Genomic DNA, 20,670 nt, shown 5'->3' with positions numbered 1-20,670 from the left:
CACTAGGCCGAACAAGAACCACCCCCATCCCCGTACGAAACATGCAAAATAGCCGGATTCCCGGAATCCTTCGACCAAACCTCCATGCGTCCAAACACAGTCCCGACGTAGATCGAAAACGCGCCCTGGCCATCCGCACCCTGACACGCCGGGGTAACGTCCAACGCGGGCAGATGCGCATACGCCGGCACCTCCACATTCGTAAATACGTCCCCGGCATCGGGCGCATTCTCGCCCGTCACCGAGTCCTCGTCCCAGTCCGACGACGTCGCCGGCGCAACGGTCACGTTGAACGCGGCCGCCACGGGCGTCACCAGCCCCGGGAACTGCACCGTGCAGGCGGTGACGTCCGCGGCAGTCGTCTCGGCGGGGAGTTCAAAGCCTACCAGCCAGCGGAGATAGGCGAGGCCGCCGGTGTTGGCGATGAGCGTGTCGTTGTGGCCGAGGGTGCATTTGTAGCAGTTGCCGTCTGGGCATTGCGGGCAGTTGACGGTTGAGCGGTAGATGGTGGAGTCTTTCGTTGCGGGGGTGTCGGTTTGGGCGGCTTGGATGGTGGGGATGAGAGCTAGGGAGGAGTATACAAGGAGGAGGAGGGATTTGGGGATCATTTTGGGGTTAAGATTTAAAGACAATGTAGGATATAGGATGTATGGGATGGTGCTGGGTTGTGATGAGATGGATTTTATATACTCACTGGACTATTATTAGTTGCAGGATAGGTATAGAACTAGGAGGATGAATACGGCAGGACTAATTGGCTAGTGGAATACGAAGTCGACGCCGCATGACGACAGACGGCAATGATGTCGTTGCTTACACTGATTGGAAAGGTTTCTTGGTTTACGAGGTGTTGTTTCTGTGGATGTGCGTTTGTTGGCTGATGCTGGGAGGAGGATCGTGGTGCAAGCGTTGACTGAGATATGAATCTTATTTTGAGCATGCGAAGCTTTTCTATAGTGATGGGATGTATCATGTGCTCGAATGTGCTATTTTTATATAGATTCAAACCTTCATCTCTCGGGCATTGGAGGTCTGATCTATCCTAGTATCCCTTAGAAGGCCTCACGGTACGGTAGGTAGATACCTAATTCTGTCATACCCACTCATGATCTCGTTTCCCACAATTACCCCTCTTATGAAGAAGTTAGCTGTGAAATTGACCTAGTTATCCACGAGTATGAAAAGGGGAACTACGATATTTTCGTCCATACGATCAACGCTACAGACATCGCGGCCCTTCGTGAATGGGGTACAAAGTACCAACAACAGGAAGACCGCAACGAAATACCTCTGTTCCAGTGGGCCGTATCGGACTATGAAGATGGCCCGTTAGGATGCAAGATATACCCACACCAACTGAGCGTTGCCCGGCTTGGACCATGCAGCACAGTCATACCGGATCGTATTTCGAAATTGCGGATAGCCATCAAAGAGCTCGATAGGCAGATCGGCAATACGCATACAAGGACAACTCCACTATCTTTTTGAGTTCGCAGCTCAACCGTCGCCAGCCAGAGGAGGAGATGGGGGGATCTCTCCGCCGACCTGGATGCATTTGCGAGCCCCGGCAGGCCGGCAAGTTTGGGTACGGAACCCTCAACGCTCTCAAGGAACTACAAGTAACAATAAAAGCGTGGTCAACATTATTGCCTCCGCCCACTGCGTCGACGATAAGTTCGGGGCTTTGCGCCTTGGTGACCGTGTGCTGAGTAGTTTGTAAGCGGTTAGGACGCAGTTATGTAGTAGTTGGGGACCGCACCACGCGGGGTGGCTCCCCATTGCTCTTTGCCAGCGCCTTGGAGGGGTTGCATGCATTTTGGTAATTTGACAAGCCGAGGGACAAATGTCTCTAAGATAATATTAGCTAGCTGGATGTATGCAAGTAGAATATAGTAGAATGGGGCATCTTACAGTTTGACCTGAGAACGCCAGGAAGTAGGCCATAAAGGGAGATAAAGACGTCTTCATCCTTCCGACCATCGGGAGTATCATTATATAGATAACGGTCTGTCCGGAAGTCACCCTCATGAGCAAATACGTTGCGGCGATGTCTCCTGCAGCCACATTGATTTCTCTTACACATCAGAAATGCCTTTATGCAAGACCTCATGGGCAGAGATCAATGTTCACTGCAAAGTCGGTAATAACCTGCGTCCGTGATACTCCAAGGCCTATGAATTTTATACGTTGAGATAAAGCGCAGTCTGAATTGTTGGAACTGTGCGCACCTAGCATCCAAAGTGGTGGATCCATTCTGCAACGGGTGATCTTAGCCTCTAGGTCGGAAAATCGGATATCCAGATCGTAGAGAAATCACAGTCCTCTTGTGTTGGCAACGAATATAGTGCCCTCTTGGGAGACAGAAACTTCCAGGGGACGCTCAGAACCACGCTTGAGTTTCTTGCGGCCATTTTTTAAGTGGGCAGAGATCAATTACAGGTACCATCTCCGCAAAGTCGGTAATATTACCTGCGTCCGTGATCCTCCAAGGTTTATATCGGCGAACCGTGACGAGACCGACCACCATCGTCCGTTAATAGCGTTAGTAGGCCAACGCACAGAATTGTGCTGGGATGATGATGCTTTTCGTGTGTTCGACGTCGTTTATGGTTATATCGAGGACACTGAATTCCATAGCTCGATGCTCCAATTTTTAACGCGATTGAGCATGGGCGTATGGACGCTATCCAGTACTGGATATCGAGCATGCCGAGAAGCATACCATCCATCTAGAGGCGCCAGAAGAGTGATGTGGCGAAGAACGCATACAACGGGTTGTTGCGCGGAGTGAACATCACCACGAAATAGAGCTATAACGGAACCCCAATCAGGAGGTATCCGCAAGGGTCATAGTAGCTCAAAACAGGCCACAGGTCGGCTTTCGCCGCCGCGTCGATGATAATCAATTCGGGGCGCAGGACGCCGGCGACGAAGGACTCACTGGCTCCGTAGGCCGCGGCTGAGTCCGCGTGACGGAGACCCCCTTAGATACCACACGTCAGCATGTTCAAGATTCCTTAAGAAAAGGCTTGGTGGAAGACGCTCTGGGCGTTGAGGATTCAGTCTGAGACGTCTTTTGAGCTGGCATTGGCCGCCCCGACACCACAGAGCCACCCGTGATTCCGGATCCATCTAATTGTGTTAGCTATGGCAACCCGCATAGGAAGGATGGCGAAAAATCATACCGGCAAAGTCCATCTCGAGTCTCAACCATGTGTCTCACTTGGAACGTTCAGACTTATGTGTTTCGCGTCGTTTTCGGCCGGAAACAGAAAGGGTGAAATCTCGCACAAGGTCGACGCGCTCCTTAGCTCGCTTAAGATACTTCTGGAGGTTGTTGCGACTATAGTAAGCAATCTAAAGTAGTTTTTGAGTAGCGGCAGAAATAATAGCGAAGCTGGGGAATTACCCCAAACCATTGGAACCCACTCGCGTTCGGATTCCCCAATGATCAAAGTGGATGGGTTTTGATAAGGACAATAGCTCCCAGGTTCTGCTTCATTATATAGAAGGCATCATGAGAAGATGAATGTTTATATGAGCTCATATATATAGAAATGCCAGCACGACATGACTTTGAAAGTTGACCACCCTTCGCGCAAGTGGGAGATGGAGAAGACGGGAAAGGAATTGGGCAGGCAATGGCTATCTATATATAAGTAAATTGACCCATGAGTCACTTCATAACTTCATTATGATGCTCTCATCACTCCATAACTTGCTGGAAGCCTTCAGCTTCCGGTCAAAGAGTCAAACGACATTAACACCAAATGGAGTGACTAGTGGTCTAGATTATGGTGATAGCACAACCGTTGTGCTCTTTGTAAGTAATTATACCGACCGTAGTAAATTCAGGACTATATTCAATGAACTGAAATGCCGTCACCGTAGATCATTGAGATGTAATGCTGAAGTGAACACGACGTTCATGTTAGGGCAGGCAGAATACAAAAGCGGTGAGGAAACTTGCCTGAGGCATATTAGGTAACCCGCTTTCGTATGGGCACGATCCGCCTCCAAGACCGAACTCCGACCAAACGAACCCACCGCTACGCAGCCCATCCAGGCCAACATGACCTTCTGGAGGTATCTATTACCACTCAATACTATCCTCTCATTGACGCCAGCTAACCTCCCACTGCAGTTCCTACCGTTCTCTCTCGCCTAAAACGCGCGCGCTCTTCGGAGTAGGGGTCATGGCGTGGGCCTCGATTGGCCTCTGGATGACGCCCCAGGTGGAAAACGCAATGGGGATGACCCCGACCAAAGAGGAGCAGGAGGATCTGGATCGCAAGCTGGCGCTTCGCGTTTCCCGGGTGGAGAAGGGTGGCAATTGAAAATGGACGAGCATGTTGCTGTTGCTGATGAAAGAATGATTTATTTCGTTGGCGGCAAGCTCATCGTCCCCCACCATACCGGAGTCAATCATGGTTGAGTGGCTGAGTCCGTTGGCTTGTGCGACGCTGAATGGACGGACGCCTGAGGCAAGATATCAGCGTCGATTGGCGGGAGTGACAGGCGAGCAAGGCCGAAGCCTCGCCATGACGGCCGGATGATATGCGGCAAATAGAGAGAGAGAGAGAGACAAGGTGGGATTGGAGCGGGCTTCTAGCGCCTACAAGGAATGGGGCGGTTAAGAGATGGGGCCGCCTCGCGCGGGACGTTGGGCCAGGGTTTATTTCCGTGCGACTGCTCGTTTCCCTGTCGCGTGTCTGTGATGGGTGGGTTGCCTGAGGTTTGATTGGCATGAAAGGAACACCCGGAAACGGTTTCGTGAGACTGAAGTGCAGGTGTCAGACTGAAGGGACAAAGAAACGATTGAATCGACAGGGCTGGGTACTGGCTAATCTTGAAGGGGCCTCTTCTTTGACAAGGAATAGGAGAATTAGGAACAAAGGCTGTCGCTATGATATCCCTAGGCTCGCTGGAACAAGAGTAGTGGCGGAATTACATGACGAAGACCGATAGGGTGGTGGAATGAATGACAACTACAGTAGGGTGGAGGGCCGTGCGCTATTGGTTTTCGGGGATGGTTGCGACGATCTAAACCTTGGACGAGATTGATATGTGAGATTCCTGGTAGATTCACGCTGATGATGCTGAAGATTTGAAGATCAACGAGGTCTCCATGAATGGCTGTGGACCCCTGTACCAAGATCGTCCTGCGGTCTCGGCAAACGCAAAGTTCCATACATGAAAAGTCATGTCAGCGCAAGTGACTTGGACCCTGAGACTCCCGGGGGCTGCGGGCAGTGAGGGCTTCAGTCTTACCATTCGGGGTACTGTAATGGTGGGGTGGAGTCGACGTGGATTGGATCCAGCGGCGTCTCCGGCCATCCTCGGGATGATGCCAACAGGAGATCTTGGACCCAGTTGGCTGGTTTTGAAAAACAACCATGTTGGCTGTCCGGAGCGGATTTGACTGTGGCTGACTCCCTTCTGCCCAATCTCTCCACCCCCTCCTTGTACGACGCGCATATGTAGTCGATAGTCGCTGCATGGGGTGTAGACGGACTGCCTGGACCCACGATCAGAGCGAATCGTGGTGCTGCCTGGGCTCTCAGATCCCAATGGGGATGCATTTGCTATCGATTCCGAGGATGTACGCTGTATCCGTCATACCGCGATTGATGTGTTTGGGTGTGGGGTGGAGAGATAGATAATTCATTTCGGCGTGCATGTATGTCTGAATCAGTCCGCAGGGGATGGGAATGTCTCAAGTTGGAGAAAACTGGGGGCAATCGAGACACTGAGTCAGTTGAGGAGGGATGAGATCGATCTATGGGAGGATCAGTAAACAGACCAACTCATCTGGAATGGAAACCCGGAATGGAATGGTCGGAACGTGCCGGCCCAGAGCTAGTCCGGAGCGGGTTAGACTTGCTGAGTCAGTGACAGCAGCCACCGTCAGCCAATCAGCGATCCATTCCCGGATAGCATCTCTTAGCGTGCAAACTAATCACCACACTAACGTCCCCGGCGTCGATCATTCTGCTAGCTCCATCTTCCTTTTGACGTCGCCCCTGGCCAGTGGGAGGTACTTCCGGACGCGCGGTCTCCCCCGTGCGGTTCGCTGTCAGAGCGCAGTGAGGGGGAAGGGGGAGCAGCGCGCAGCGTCGACCACACCGCGTGCATGAACGGAAATAGGGGGTCATCTGGGCCAGAAAGCAATCAGAAGGATCAATAGGGGTGGTTCCGGCGGGCAACCGGGACAACAAGGATGGTGCTGACCCAAGGAAAGCGAGCGAGCAAACCGCCGTCCCCATGCGGGCGCGTCTAGAAGGGATCCTGTCTGTAGCCGCTGCCACCGCCTACTGTAGTCCAGGACCAAACGATAATTGGCCTCCCCCGCCGATCCCCTTGCGAGTCAGTTTGCTCGGGGCCGGACTTTTGATCTCGATCTGTTGGGGGCCAGAGAGAGGAAGGGGAAATCTCGCTTTTGCTTTTCCTGCGTGCGGTGGAGGGTTCCGGCATCTTTTTACTCCATCTTCCCCTTCGGATGGCGGTGTTGACATGGACACGTCGACATGCGCCGTCAAGGCACAATAAAATGCATTTGAAAATTGCAAGAGCTGAATATACCACTAGGTCGAAGGAAGGGATAACTTACCGTACATGCTACCGACGGAGCGAACCTAGTCTCCACGCTTTGTTGTCGTGCCACAACATCATTGACAGCCGAGAGAGGCGTCTCGGGGAAATTATCCCCCCCAGCAAGGACCAATAATGCTGCCGTAGAATTTTGGAATTCAACGATTACGTCGAGCTTCTTTCACGATACAACCAAGAGTTACCACGTCATATGCGTTCTTTACTATTTGTTACTGGGCAAGCAGATACCGTGGCTTACTGTAATTGGCCCATCGCATCGGCAGAGCGAGTATCTGCAATATGAGGTAATTTCTTTGATATTTTTGGCAAAACAAGTTGCCGGATCTAAGCATCATATTTTGGGAGCGACCCTTCTTCCTTCCGGAGGAACAGGGACGCGAGTCAATGGCGAGAGGGAATAGACAGGTAAGGAAATCAAAAGGAGAGGACACGAATGCACGGAGAATCGTAAGGGAAGTCGTGGAAAGGAATGGAAGTAAACGAAGCGCAACTAATGGATTCGCCATGCTAGTTGAGCTTTTCGTTTCCGTTCAATGGTATGGGGAGCAAGCCAAGTCTATCTGCACATTATGATTCAGAATCGCCAACGTCACCGCTGACTAGAAAAAAAAAAAAGAAAAGAGCATAATGTCCGTTTTTGCTTCCACAAGGCGGAGAAAAGGGGGAAATAATATGAAATGAGAAGGAAAAGGAAGAAAAGAGATTAATACGAAAGAAGAGGCATGTAGAAAAGATCAAGCACACAGACTCTGGGAGTTCTGGAACCGACAGTCCTCACCACGAGTGGAGTTGACCGGAGCGTAGCCACCCGGGCCAGAATGGTACATGGCAGGCATCCGAGGGGGATGTTTCAGAAAATGCGAAGAATCCCTTTGTTCAACGGGGAGCATATTAACCATCGAATCGAATTGCTCGGGAAAACTGGTGTTATGTTGCTCTGCATCTTTGGACACAACATCGTACTCGAACTGGTGCAGGGGACCGCTGTATTGATTGACAGGTTTTCTGTCTTCCATCATTCCGAACCCAGGGTCTTGGTACGAATCCATGCTGGGGGATGGCTTCATGGAATCCATCGAGTCCATCGATTCATTCAGGACGCCGATGTCGAACGCCGATGATGAGGACGACGAGACATGGGGGCTCTCACTCAAGGACGACTGGTCAGACGCTGCCATCTGGTGGTAATCAGGCCGGCCATAGTGAGGTCCGCCGCGTTGAGAAGAGTCGTACGACATCAGGGTCAAGTGAGACCGTGCAGCTGGTCCGATGCCGGGGGGTAGGACAGTGCCCCCGCCCCCATCACCCGAGCCCCCGTCAGGACCCATGCTTGTCGAGCTATCGCGCCGGCTATCTTTGTAATGGCCCGGGGAGCGACCACGGACGACCATTGGGTGCGACGATCGTCTGGCGATTTTGATCCATTGCGTTTCGGAACCACCAACCGGGTTTGGAATTTCTGCGTAAAGTTCAACCACTAGATTGTAATATTGCTGCTGGGCCCGGCGCTTGCCATTGTTTGCTGTGGCCTTTTGAAATTGGATACGCTCAAAGGTATGTTGCGTAGGGGGTTGGGTGGGCGGCGAGGTATTGTAGGAGCTATAATCCATACCCAGTCCGGTGGCAGAGCTGAACGAGAACCCATGCTGTGCGGCAGTCGAGGTCGTGCCATGGCCTAGGACCAGGGGAGGAGCTTGGCATGGTTGCAGGACGACTTTCGCGGGTTTTCTTTCGGATTGTTTGTCGCGTTTGGGGGTATGTTGAACCAATTCTCTAACCTCCCCATGTTGTTCATTGACAATCGCGGAGATCGACATGGAGAAATTTAAGATTCGTTGAGTGCCTTGGTCGGGAAATTTGAGGTACAGAGTCGCAATGGTCCACGGATGCAAGGAGAACGAGCAGGAGACTGAAAAGTAATTGCGCCTGTAGCAGGTCCATTTATCGTCGACCAGGAAAAAGCCTTTATGGATTTTGGCCTGAATCTCTGGCTTAATAGTTTGATTACCCGCAACCATAGAGTAGAGGGCATCGGTTTCATAAAACGGGGGTGCGTCTGTTGTCGGTTGAGGGAGGCGGGGCCCTGGATCGAGGAGCATGTTTGCTGACGGACCGTAGGAATAGCTCTGCGAACGATCCATGGGAGTATCCATGGTCCGGAGGGCAGAATACGGAGAGATCCTCGACATATCGCCGAGGTTTGACAAGGACGGAAAAGTGTTCCGATGAACATAAGAGGCGGAGTACCCATCGTTCCTTGTCAGCAAACTGGTACTTCCTGGGACAGCTGCGTTCTGGGATTGTAAGCCGGGAGACATCCCAGAGGGCGGTTGACTATCGGAGTCGTAAATTAGTCGGGCGGACATTATAAGCGAGAAGAAACCAACGACGATCCAGGACAAGACTCGGAGGGAATGAAAGTATAGGAAAAGGGACGGGTGGCTTACAGAGGAGGCACCCGCTGGGACCTAAAGTCTGACATCCTGTCGTATGACAGCCCCGGGGAATGGGAGTAAATCGAAGCGGAGGTAGGGGAGAATGGTTCTGTTACATGTTGGCCCAGTCGCTTTAATATCTAATGTTAGAAGAAGAGACACCAACCAGAACATGAATCAGACGGACTCATGAGAATCGTGGGGGATGTTGCGAAGCTGTAAGGACCAACCCCGAGTTAGCAGATGCATCATCGTCGTCGGATGTATGATAAATAAAAATAAGCAGGCATTCTGGTGTCTTTGGTAAGGGATAAAAAAAAAAGACAGAGGTAATGTTGAAAAGGTCGATAAGACGACCAGGGAGTAGCCAATGCATGCAATGGAGAGAGAGACAAGCAATGTAAGACAATTCGCGGAAAAAATGAATAAACGTATAAGCAAAATAGTACTCGGTCAGTAATAATAATAAAAACGTTCAAGAAATAAAAAAATAAAATAAAACCACCATCGAACCACATGCACACCGTCAAGAAAGGGAGACAGTCAATAGTTGCTGCAAGTGGGCCGCAGTGGAGCAACAAAGGGCCGTCTGTCCCCAATGAAAAAGAGTACTTACGGGACATCCTGCATCGCCGCCTGTTGTGTGCTGTATCGCAGGCCGTTGCTCGCAGGTATCGATACCGGTTGCGCCAGAGGATGTCCAACTGTGCTTCTGTTGCGAGTCCCGTCTTCATCGTCAAGAGAGAAGCTGATCGGTCCAGGGAAATGTCGTGGTGTTCCCGTATAGTCGTTGTCGGCGGTTATAGGACCGTCCATGGAGAATGTACTCTGTAACAGCGTTGCTAAGAAATGTCCGTTAATGAGTGCGCGAGACTGGGAAAGATATATAATTTGTGAACAAAAAAAAGCCCAGAAGAAGAAAAAGGCGTCAGTAACATAAACCCGTTAGGAAAATGGAAAAACAAAAAATGAAATGAAAAAAATAAAAATAAAAAGACAAGGTACGAAATCTGCCCAGCCTCCTTCCGTCAGTCTGAAATGAAATAGGGTCCGCATCCTTGTCAGCAGTCCAGGGTACGGAACTCCTTGATCTCATATCATCGCAGGCAATGGAGAATATCAGCATTGTGTAACGGCGGAGGGAAGATTGCAGACGAAAGGATGGGGCGCTAAACGTCACCCCGGATATCATCAACTGCCGTCTGTCTCGCTTCTGGTATACTGACGCCAACCGGACAGGAAATTTGGAAAACGTACAAAACACTAACGAGTAGTAGAGGATGTCACTTACATTGATTCATTTGCGACACTAGACCCACACGAAATGGCGATAGGAGGATCGGCGTAGGCTTTGGGGCAATCGGCCCAAGCTGATGAGAAGTGCCCGAGGAGCACTAAGCTTTGGAAAACACCGGACAGGGATCTGGGAGGGAGGTGGCGAGGGATGGGTTCAAGACGTAAACAATCTTTGCCCGTTGGACGCGGCGGTACAGCGTGAATAGCAAGAGCTGCAAGATGACCGCGGTTATTCGGCGACGTCTGCCCCGGCGGCTTCTATTATAGAAGCACGGCGATATATATCGTCAATTTCCGAAGTCGACCTATTAGGGCAGGTTAGGTAGACGCCACAGAAATCAGGGAATCGAAGAACCCTCTGCGCGGGACGAGTGACATCGACAAAGAAATAAGCTAGTGTGGACAAAGGCTTGAAGCGAAAGGAACAGGATCTCCCAAGCGGCAGAAAACAGAAGTGGGGGTCCAACAGCTAGTGAAGGGAAGCCAAAACTGAACGGGAAATATAAGAGAGGAAGGGAAAAAAGTAAATATGGGAAGCCTGTCAGTGAGCCTGGGCTTCGGCGTCATAGACCGGATTGACGAAAAAGAAATAAATTGGGTTAGCTTCGAGGATGCTGTCCAGTTCGTCGGGAGGGTCTCCCTTCACTCAGAGTGCTCGGGGAGAGGTGGTTTATTTGACATGGAAAGGACAATCTTGCAGGATAGACATGAACCTTATGAGAAAAGGACCTACCGATTCCGAAGGTAATCAGAGTAAGAAGACGAGTGCTGCATTCACACTGCAGACCCTGCAGTAATGCTTAGATGTCCCTATTGCAAAGAGCGCACGCAGATGTCGATCTGATATCCAAATGTCTTGTCACGAGCAGAAGCAAGTCGACTCTTAACGAAGGGAAATAGAATGGAGTCGGGCTGGTTCATCTTCCGAAAGAGGCCGGAAGAGATCAGTCGAAGGATAATAAGAAAGAAAGGTTCTGGGGGCGAAATCTGAGGGGATTGATTGCTTGATATTTCTTCCCCCGGGGAGAAAGATGGAGGGCATTTCTCATGTCAGTTGGTCGCTACCCACAGCCGCAACGCCTACCTCCGTTTCTAGGCTGGCCCCTTTACGCCCCAGTAAACACACCCTGGTAATCTGCGGCGGAATTACCTGCAGAATGTCGTTGTGCACAGGCCTTGACAGCTTCAAGTTGCCAAATTAAGCTTGAGGGCGAATACCACTCTTGCCACGAGCTTTGGTGAAAGACCGGCCATGTCAGGGCGAGAGAAGTCGTTGTACCCACAGGTGCATTACCCAAGAAATAAAAATTACTGTCCACGGGAGAAAAGAATTTTTTTTTTCCTTTTTAGAAAAAAGGAGAAGGTTAAGTTCACAGGGAACTACAAATGGGTGACAGCAGCTCAGCGGGGGTTCCCAGGGCCAATAAGCTGGACTAGGACCCGTTAGGGAGGCCATTATTTATTTTCTAAATACAATCCAAATTCAATACCCAAATTTTTATCCCGATTTTATTTATTTGCTTTGATGATAGAGGGAAGGGAAGGAATTGATTTCCTTGGTTTTCCGCCCTGGTGGAGAGCGCAAGAGGCATGAACCTTCATGAGAAAAATTGATTGTAGGCAACTTTGGGCGATGCTCAAACGTTGGCCAACAACCCCCAATGTTACATCCTTTCTGATCCAGGTCTTGACACAGCCGGGGCGGCACAAACTCTGAAGGCTTCATCCTCAGTGGTTTGAACTCCAACGTTGGAATTGGTATGGTTGTCAACTAGGCGCTAGGCCCGGCCGAATTGTTCTATACAGGATATTTACCGGCGAAATCAACTGTCTGAAGCGTGAACAACCGGTCCGCGGGAGAGTGCAGGAAGGAAACAAAAATAAGATGGAGACTAGAATGATTAGTCGCGACGATCATCACCCCCGGTAATCCTGTGCAGATCCAGTCGCATGACAAAAGGCTGCTGGGCTTGGAAGGACGCCGACAGCCAATGACACTGACCTCTGTGGAAGAAGGCTCAATGCAGCTGCTAGGCAGGGGTCGTGGACCCATCAAAAGAATCCGTGTTCCAGACATGACGCCTCTCGGGCTCCTCCCAAAGAACTCTCAAGCGTTCGAGGCACGAGCACCTGGGTCTTGCATGAATGAGCGATCAGGCGATCGACAGCGGAGATCCAACAGCTGTCCTGATGGTGGCCGGTTGGCTCACCGATACCAGAACGGACACCAGATCAAGCATCTGCAGCCGGCTGTAAAAGAGGGTGGATGCCGTCACTAACCCTAGCCCCCATCACCTGAATCGGTAACTTTCGAACTTCGGATCGAACGAAGTTCCGGAGACAATAGACCTTCCCCACCACATAATACCTGGTGGATGGACGTACCAGTGGGCAGGTGCGTATTCTGTACACAGTAGACCTTTTCCAGAATTGATTTGGGGTGCACTCAGCCGTGGGTGTAAGACAACGAAAGATGGTATGTCCATTGATTCCCTCCCGGCCCATCGTTTTCTCTTCTTTTCTTTTGTAATTGCTTTCTTTTTCGCCGTCATGTTTTTTACTTTTTCATAAGATTATCTTTTTTTTATTCATTTCTCTCAACTCTTTATAATTTCCCTTGGATATTTCATTTGCTCAGTGGATGCATCCCGTGGCTGAATAATCGCTGAGCCTGCTGTACGCTAGTTGGCTGAGATGGGAGATGCATGCCGCTAGAAAAGGAGTCAATGGGCTATCATTGGTAGAGGATGGATGGGGACCCATCCGGAATCGGCTACTAGAAGCCTCCAGAGAGGAGGATTGGTTGAAAGGAAGCGGTGGAGAGGATGTTGTGCAGGATGTGTCTGCGGGATGCAGCGCGAATCCTATAGTAACCTTGGACAGGGGGGTAAGGGGGAGGGGGTTGCATTTTGACGGGGAGACGGCCAATGGTCAACGGGGATAAGGCAGAGGATCCAAAGACAAACCCATAGTGGTGGTTGACGTAGGAGGCAAGAGGAATTGATAGAGGGAGAAGAGGAGGGAAAAGGAGAAGTTGACCAATCTGGACACGGAATCTTGGAATGATTTGCGCCAAGACCCCGCTAGTCCCAACATAGGTCCATGTGGCACGTGCCACCCCCGTCTCCCAAAAGGGTAATCGACCAGGCGGACTCGCTGGTGGCTGCTTTATCACTCGGGTTATTCCATCTCAGTCAATTTGCCCCGCTTGCTTTTTCTTGAGGAAGCTTCTGTAGTAAAGTCGATTGCATTATTGATCACTCATAGACTCCCATTGCTCGGAGATCACCTGGATACTACTATTCAGTACTATTTTGGATCACGGCTGATCGGCGGTGATTCTCAGATCAGCCCCCGGCCGAAGCCGCCATCTCCTGGTCTTGATTTGCCTGAAGCAGGTGTCCGCGTGTTTAAGGTTCACACTAGGTCTTACCCAAAGCCTCGTCCGCTGCCTCTCTCATATCCCTTGTGGAATATGTTGGGTGGGCTAAGGCCCCCCTACGAAGGCTTCGAAATCACCTATCTCTCGGGTTTATGCACGCCAGACGTTTTCCCTTATTTCGTGGTCCTCCTTTCTTTGATCGGAGCGACACGGCTACCCTGCTCTAACCCAGGACAAGCCTTCTCGGCTTCGATCTGCAGCCGACCGATCAGGATGTCCGGCTGTTCAAAGAAGGTCTCAGGTTGAGTCTGCCTTCCATCATGCTGCGTCGAGAACATCCCGGAAGTTTTCTGTACATTTGGATCAAGTTTCCCGCCTGAAACAATGCGCAGCAGCTGGGAGTGTTGGTTCTAGAACTTAAGCTGGTTGGAGCTGGTGTCCAACCTCGCTTCACTGCAGACGAGGGAGACGAGAGCGACAGAGGGCAAAACATCACTGATAATTCTTTCTTAGGTACGTAAGATCTTTCGTAAAACTTTCACCACATACTCTTCTAGCCCATTCTTCATCTCAAAGTTGCCTTAGGCATTTGTCCCATTATCCTGTCCGTCCCAAATGGATCATTCGCAACTACTATGGAGTCTGACGCTGCCTACGTATATCTTAAAGCTTCATGACTAAAGCCACATGTGATACAATATAGTCTTAAGCATATATTTATATTTCTTCATCCGACAATATTTCTATCATCACAGCTGCTCGTGTAAGATGCATAAATTATGTATTAGACTTTTCTCTTTATTTCCCGTCGAGCCTATAGAAGAACAACCTTCTTGTGTGACATTAGCTAACTTCTCATGCCTGTAGATAATTGGTTGGTCATCTTGCTGCCTCATCAGCTATACTTCTGATATATTACAATCCGGAGGAAGTATCAGAAATACAGACATCGGTTTGAGATATAGGTAGTGATGCTTTCAAAAGGCGAGATATGTGGAAGCATGAATGTCATGAACGACCTTCCAAAGTCCCGGGACCCTTACCAAGTAGTCATGGGCCAATTCTCATGACGGCCATCACCAACGATACAACAATCCACCGATATGCCGAGGGACTCCTCCAAACACTGCGATACTAAAGCTCCTGAGCAAACCTGATTCAACAGGTGAGACGAGGAGACGGTTGTCAAACGTGAGCTTCTCCGTTGAGGACGGCAGCCCACGATCTGCCATTCGACGATAAGGACAAGCTGATTCTCGTGCGATTTCGGATTACCACCCCTTCATTTTCTCCTTTCCGGTCGCTGATGGGTCTCGCACAGGCCTGATGGATGTTTGAGTAGCACAGGGGTGGCCGGAAGACGAAGCTGGTAGCCTACGGGTCTCGGGCCTGGCAAATGCCTCCCATTCCTCACGGGGGTGATACACAGACGACGTTGGTTGACAAACCTTTTGTTTAGGCTTTTTCCTGCAATGTAACCGGAGCTTGTTGCTACCTACCTCTCTTTTGTCTCTCACTGGGGGTGGGGGGTAGTGTGGCCGCTGTGCGCGGACACGAAGCTGATCGGGGTCAATCTAGACATCTCATTGACTCATTGTTACTCTCCGATGACACGACAATGCTACACCATGTGCCCGCTCGCAAGACTCGGCCAACGAGCGTCCCCGGGGCAGCCCTTGCCACGAGAGGTCCGTCTGCTGAGCAGGGTCCTTACGTATAGACCTGACATGTGAATGCCGGATATCGTGTCTTCGCTGACCCTGTTTTTAGGACAGGTCAGTATGACCGTGATGTCTCCAGTAGCTGCTTTCTGGCGGGATATCTTATCCAATGGCAGACTTGCAGAGTTCCCATCCGACATGTAAGGGCTTTCTAGTGCAGGATGTGGGCAATCCGCTGCTAGGATTCTGGACAGCAGGAATAGATTGGACGCAGACTATTCCCCCGACAGTGGCAACACGTTTCTCAAGAGTGGAAACTTCCAGGGTGACACGAAGTATCAGTTGATTGACTGACGGTTTATTTTGGAGGCCCGTGGCAACCGCTGGAGGACGTTGAAGAATGGGGTGGGCACTCTACAGGGTGACGCAGCGAGGATGAACTCCATGATCAGATAAAGTAATGTTGCGTAAAAGTTAAATCAAATCCACGGTTATTCTGTGTCATGATGTGGTGTGGGAGTGTTATACGGGCTCCTTCATGAGGACGAACCCGTACCACTAAAAGCGTATTTCGAAAGCATGATATGACGACGGGAACTAGAGAAACGACAGAGCTTACTGCACGTCTCTTCTCCGTGTGTGAAGTATGGCGTTTGTACGTTCTGCTTCATTGATACCCTGTCCACAATTTCTAACAGGCATATAGACATGATTCTCTCAACCGTTGCTGCTTTTATTTTGAACCCAATGGTAAGAATAAGTGACACATTGGATGCCGTTCAGTAATCATCATTAACGATCAGATCATACAATACAAATCAAAGATCCTCAGCTATGAAGCAAGCCCGCCTGACGAAAGCATCCAAAGTGTCGTGAACCGAAGCGAAAAGAAGACGAAGAAACGATTTTACGAAGCCCGCTTGGCGAACTCGACGCGGAGAATAAGGTGGCGATAACCGACTAGAGAAGAAGAAATACGGCGTTAGCTTTTCATCCACCAAGGAACTCGGGAGGGACGACGCCATCGAGGAGGGGAACATACAGCCATCCATCTTGTCGCAAGCGCGAGAAGCATCCGCCCGATCTGCGAAGCTGATAAAAGCAAATCCCTTTGCCCTCTGGGTTTCCCGGTCCCGGGCCAAAAAGACTCTGGTGACACGGCCGAACCGCTCGAAGAGATCCCGGAGCTCTCCTTCCTCTGCCAACTCGCTGACCTGTAAAAATGGTTAGATCAAAGGCTCTAATAGCGGACGCGTAGCTCTCAAGGATTGTAGAACCACATACGTTTGTAACTCTGAGCGTCGCCAGATCGTCCTTCTCGTATTTGCCAGCCATTCTCTCGCCGCCACCGGCAGCACCTTTCCGCAGGTGAGGAGGCACGTAGCTGCCAGTTCCACTGCCAACAGCACCGGCGGCCGGACCGTCCTCGGCGGCACCCTCGGCACCGGTAGCCTCGTCGACAGGAGCCATAGTGTCCTTGAACGGACAGCGAGCAGTAAAGTGCTCTCCGCTGCAAATACGACACTTGACTTTCTTGTCCTTGAGCTGGTCCTTCATGCTGCCCTTCTCACCGCCGTTCTTCTCAGCCTCGGCGGCCTGAGCCTTCCAGTTCACGCTGGGGCGGAAAACGATGTTCTCGCCGACGGAGGTGGTGTCGAACGAAGGGCCGGCGGCGTGGCCCTTTTCGAGGCCGAACTTGGCCCAGGCCCGTCGCTCCGCGACCTGCGGGTTGACATGTTCCCGGACCACGGTGGTCTTAATCCGGCGGGTGACCTTCACCTTCTTGCCGTCGTCGTTGAAGCGGTACGACACGACCGTCTTGGTGCCATCTTTGTTCGTCGTAACTTGCTGTGCGGGGAGGGCGGAGGGGTCATCGAACTCCTCGTCGTCGGCCCAGTCGGCGCGGCTAAAATTTTGAAAATCGAGTCAGACGGGTTCTGCGACGGAGATTTGGGGGGAAGGGGTGTCCATACTTTCCTAGCTTTGACATGGTGTCTTTGTGGTATTCTGCGATCTGTTGCTGAATTTCTGGATTTCACGAAAGGAATCCGTTGTGGATTTGTTCGGCGCGGCAAAAAACTCGTGGCGCGTGCATGTGGCGGTGCGTGTGTTTCACGTGATATACAAGATCTTGTGCCTGGGACACCATGTTGCCTATTCTAGACTAGCGTGTAGTCTTCATCTACATCTTGACCGCTTCAGTATACTACCATTCTACACTAGTTGGGTTTGACGTTGGACTGTTACTCTCAGATCATTTGTCGCAACAACACGTTATTTCACCTCTAAGTGTCGCCGTTGTATTCTGACTGGGGAAATAGACGGAGTATGGTGGCCGAAGGCTTGGAAAACTCATAAGACCGGATTTGAAAAACAAAAGCAAGCAATATCGCATGTCGCTCAGTATCGAATGAAAGAATGATCCCTCTTCCGGCCCCAAAGCAAGTCATATCTCGTTAATCATGTCAAAAGAAAAGGAGCCCCGCCCAGGAAACAAAGACATTCTTAGATACACGTCATCTTCCAGGTACTGGTTGGCTACTAGGAAAGGACAGCAGCATGTAGTACCCTAATTGCTATTTGCATGCCGACTCAATGGGTGAATGTTCTGACGAGAATGGTTGCCTTTTCAATCCGAATTTCTGTGTCTTCTTTCAGCCGAAACAGCGCAGGATAAATAGTAAGCACATACTCTGCGAGAGGCTTCTCATCTGAATCATCAAAAGCACCATCATTCGAGTTCTAAGACGGGTATGCGTTTTGACATCGTAGAAATTAAATTGTTCGATGTGCCGTTTGTATATAAGTCCACGGGGGAACACTCTGTCGGTATTTGGGTACCAATTCCAACGATATATGTGCGGTGACTGACCTATGTCCAAAGCGAGCTTCGCTATCGGGGCCACAATCTGTTCTTCGAATCTGGCTAGCTTTTGGGTTTTGTCGATTCTTTCTTCGAATTGGAATGAGGAGAGGGATATCTTGAAATCTCCCATGAACGAGTTGCAGTAATTATCGAAGAGATTATTGTATAGCGAACGAGATGTGTAGGCCTTGATTGTGTTAAGTCTCCACGATGTAATTTGCTCTATGCTTATTAGCGATAATGGATCCTGTACTCCCTCAATACCGGGTACATACTCTCCTGTACCCCAGAAGCCTTCATTTGCTCCTCGATATCATGAAGCAGGAGATGATCTGATTTTGGAGCTCCCACGATGTAGGGGTAGAAGAAATAATTGTAGAACTTTCTGAACATGACAGACACCACTAATTCCGTTTGCGTGTCCGCAACCATGCCCAGAGCCACTATTCTGCGGAAGCATGGTTTAAATTCTGGTAGCAATTGTTCAAGGGTATGGTGAAAGTCATGAGCATCTGGGAGGCTTTCAGCCCAATTTGAGAGTTGCTCGCGCGTCATACAATATCTCTCGGCCAACAGGGTATCACTGATATTGTCGACTGGAAGAGATCTGAGAAGGCGAGCTTCACAAGAATGGAGGGCTTCCTTAAGCTTATGGATTTGTCCTTTTGTTTCTTCAAGCTCTGTCTGAAGTTGTAGGTTACGGTCCTCAATCGACTTATACCTGTGTAGGACTATCTGACCAAGAGAAGATTCGAAGTCCTCCACAAGTCTGTGGATCTCGTAATCCGCCATTATTGCCTCGGGATAGATGTCCCAAGAAAAACCGTTGCTAGCAAAGGGAAAGGGAGGTGTGATACGTAGTGTAAGCCTAGATATGCCCCTTGGGGCTCGGAGATGTCTGGTATGACAACGAGAAATCAAAGAGAAGGACTGGAGAGAGAAAGAGGAAGGAAGGAGCAGTGAATGATGGTTGATCTCTTTCCTCAACCTTCCTGACTAGGTAACCACGACGGTTCTGTTACTCACCCACAACGACTGGGTAAGGTACGGTACAGGAAGAAGTTGACCTTCTATTCCTCACTCACCTTCATTCTTGCTTACCCGAAGTCATCTATCTATACCTTAGAGAAAGGTAATCCCTACCGTTTCATCTTTCCCTCATCTCTCTATCTTTATCTCTACCTCCTTGCCACGCTTCCCACGCCCCAGTATTGCTCACAGCACTTACAAGTTTGATGGACATAGCAGGTTTTGGATCCTCTTAACACCTAGCATCTTTAGGGTCTTTTACGCCTTACACAATGAATAACTCCGGCGAGAGGAAGATCCTCATCGCAGTGGACTTTGGAACAACTTTCTCTGGCGTTGCCTGGGCGCAAACAAGCAATGTAAGCCTCACCGACGCCCTCTAAAGTCCCTCCATCTACTGGCATCGCCCCCTTTATACAATCATCTACCTGACAACTCACAGCCTGATGTTCATTATCTTATCAATCAGTGGCCGCAAGCTTTCTCAGATAGCATTGGCGGCATGACTAGCGAGAAAGTCCCGAGCGAAATTGCCTACCACTACCATCAGGAAGAAGAAACTTCTGATCCAAAGCCAGTTTGGGGCTTTCAGATACCAATATGTCGTAAGGGCTATTTATTAGTAGTCCCAGTGCGTCGAGCAGAGATATGTTCTATTATCCCAGCGTACATAGCAGGTAGCTAAGCTCAAGTAATTATACAAGTAGGTCTCGTATCAGTAGCTATTCTCTATACTCGCCGGCTTATATTATATCCATATCCGCTTCTCGCACGGCCGCTAGTTACTACTACTACCGCCTGACTAGGCGCGGTAGGCTATTAATGCCGTACTACAGGTGTGAGACAGTGAGAGTAGGCCAAGGCAGCATGGGCCACTACCCCTATAGAGATAGCCGACCTATATAACGCGAATCTATGGCTTCGGGTAACACAGTGAACTGAGTATCTCTAGAGAATTTTACCGGCGGATCTACTGCGCAGCGTTAAGGCGCCTATAGATAACCCTAAGAACCCCATCGAGCAAAAGATGCAGATCTTATATTATATAATTAACTAGTTAGCACGGAAGAGCTAGACGATAGTCCAGTACTGCAGCTAGGTAATCTGGATAGAGGTAGTACGTACATAGGCGGGCTAGCTACTATATTAGCTGCTGCTAGCAGAAGCCTCTTGAGAATCAGCTGCAGAATCATCCAAAGCTAGCATTCGGCGATGCCGCTTCTCCAACCGCCCCATGGTTATTCGTCTATATCTATTATCGTCGAAAGATCGTCTAGCATTCGCCGCTGCCGCCTTGACCACCTCTACAGAGACTGGTAGCCTGTCCCCACGCTGCTCAAAAAGCAGCTGCATAATCGGATGTCCAGATCCAGTATTCGCCGCTGCTGC

General features: G+C 50.2%; 9 protein-coding genes across 9 annotated transcripts in view; 2 read left to right on the top strand and 7 right to left on the bottom strand.

Moving 5' to 3' along the window:
- Positions 1 to 2: 2 nt before the first annotated feature.
- BDV59DRAFT_196036 (uncharacterized protein) lies at positions 3 to 608 on the bottom strand (the record flags this gene model as incomplete). Its single annotated transcript, XM_073692661.1, has 1 exon — positions 3 to 608. One exon carries the CDS (start codon positions 606 to 608, stop codon positions 3 to 5), a length of 606 nt encoding a protein of 201 aa, XP_073543694.1.
- A 1,884-nt stretch (positions 609 to 2,492) lies between these two features.
- BDV59DRAFT_187524 (uncharacterized protein) lies at positions 2,493 to 2,729 on the bottom strand (the record flags this gene model as incomplete). The annotated part of the gene is made up of 1 exon (XM_073691231.1): positions 2,493 to 2,729. One exon carries the CDS (start codon positions 2,727 to 2,729, stop codon positions 2,493 to 2,495), a length of 237 nt encoding a protein of 78 aa, XP_073543693.1.
- Positions 2,730 to 2,810: 81 nt separating this feature from the next.
- BDV59DRAFT_205650 (uncharacterized protein) lies at positions 2,811 to 3,198 on the bottom strand (the record flags this gene model as incomplete). The annotated part of the gene is made up of 2 exons (XM_073694679.1): positions 2,811 to 2,983; positions 3,186 to 3,198. 2 exons carry the CDS (start codon positions 3,196 to 3,198, stop codon positions 2,811 to 2,813), a joined length of 186 nt encoding a protein of 61 aa, XP_073543692.1.
- An 874-nt stretch (positions 3,199 to 4,072) lies between these two features.
- On the top strand, positions 4,073 to 4,337 carry BDV59DRAFT_205649 (uncharacterized protein; the record flags this gene model as incomplete). The annotated part of the gene is made up of 2 exons (XM_073694678.1): positions 4,073 to 4,086; positions 4,145 to 4,337. 2 exons carry the CDS (start codon positions 4,073 to 4,075, stop codon positions 4,335 to 4,337), a joined length of 207 nt encoding a protein of 68 aa, XP_073543691.1.
- Positions 4,338 to 5,987: 1,650 nt separating this feature from the next.
- On the top strand, positions 5,988 to 6,731 carry BDV59DRAFT_187520 (uncharacterized protein). Its single transcript, XM_073691230.1, has one exon. It carries the CDS (start codon positions 6,265 to 6,267, stop codon positions 6,547 to 6,549), a length of 285 nt encoding a protein of 94 aa, XP_073543690.1. The 5' UTR covers positions 5,988 to 6,264; the 3' UTR covers positions 6,550 to 6,731.
- A 482-nt stretch (positions 6,732 to 7,213) lies between these two features.
- BDV59DRAFT_123685 (NDT80 / PhoG like DNA-binding family protein) lies at positions 7,214 to 10,543 on the bottom strand. The gene is made up of 5 exons (XM_073686854.1): positions 10,339 to 10,543; positions 9,664 to 9,889; positions 9,214 to 9,263; positions 9,060 to 9,156; positions 7,214 to 8,946 (listed from the first exon to the last, which is right to left on the bottom strand). Exons 1-5 carry the CDS (start codon positions 10,346 to 10,348, stop codon positions 7,347 to 7,349), a joined length of 1,983 nt encoding a protein of 660 aa, XP_073543689.1. The 5' UTR covers positions 10,349 to 10,543; the 3' UTR covers positions 7,214 to 7,346.
- Positions 10,544 to 13,528: 2,985 nt separating this feature from the next.
- Positions 13,529 to 14,587, bottom strand: BDV59DRAFT_187514 (uncharacterized protein). The gene is made up of 2 exons (XM_073691229.1): positions 14,429 to 14,587; positions 13,529 to 14,238 (listed from the first exon to the last, which is right to left on the bottom strand). The coding sequence occupies exons 1-2, from the start codon at positions 14,454 to 14,456 to the stop codon at positions 13,994 to 13,996; spliced, it is 273 nt and encodes a 90-aa protein (XP_073543688.1). The 5' UTR covers positions 14,457 to 14,587; the 3' UTR covers positions 13,529 to 13,993.
- A 1,365-nt stretch (positions 14,588 to 15,952) lies between these two features.
- Positions 15,953 to 17,426, bottom strand: tif35 (translation initiation factor eIF3 core subunit g). The gene is made up of 4 exons (XM_073691228.1): positions 17,360 to 17,426; positions 16,671 to 17,292; positions 16,429 to 16,600; positions 15,953 to 16,346 (listed from the first exon to the last, which is right to left on the bottom strand). The coding sequence occupies exons 1-4, from the start codon at positions 17,374 to 17,376 to the stop codon at positions 16,294 to 16,296; spliced, it is 864 nt and encodes a 287-aa protein (XP_073543687.1). The 5' UTR covers positions 17,377 to 17,426; the 3' UTR covers positions 15,953 to 16,293.
- Positions 17,427 to 20,427: 3,001 nt separating this feature from the next.
- BDV59DRAFT_196032 (HET domain-containing protein) overlaps positions 20,428 to 20,670 on the bottom strand; it is a gene marked incomplete at both ends in the record, with an annotated part of 3,072 nt that continues 2,829 nt past the window's right edge. Inside the window, one exon of the mRNA XM_073692660.1 lies at positions 20,428 to 20,628. Within this exon, the coding sequence (XP_073543686.1) occupies positions 20,428 to 20,628 (201 nt within the window). The remainder of the gene's footprint in view (positions 20,629 to 20,670) is intronic.

The sequence above is a fragment of the Aspergillus ambiguus genome (genome assembly GCF_047715705.1).
Source record: "Aspergillus ambiguus strain CBS 117.58 unplaced genomic scaffold BDV59scaffold_48, whole genome shotgun sequence".
NCBI classification, from domain to species: Eukaryota; Fungi; Ascomycota; class Eurotiomycetes; order Eurotiales; family Aspergillaceae; genus Aspergillus; species Aspergillus ambiguus.
Note: the sequence above shows the minus strand (reverse complement) of the source record. Positions and strands in the feature narration are given on the sequence as shown.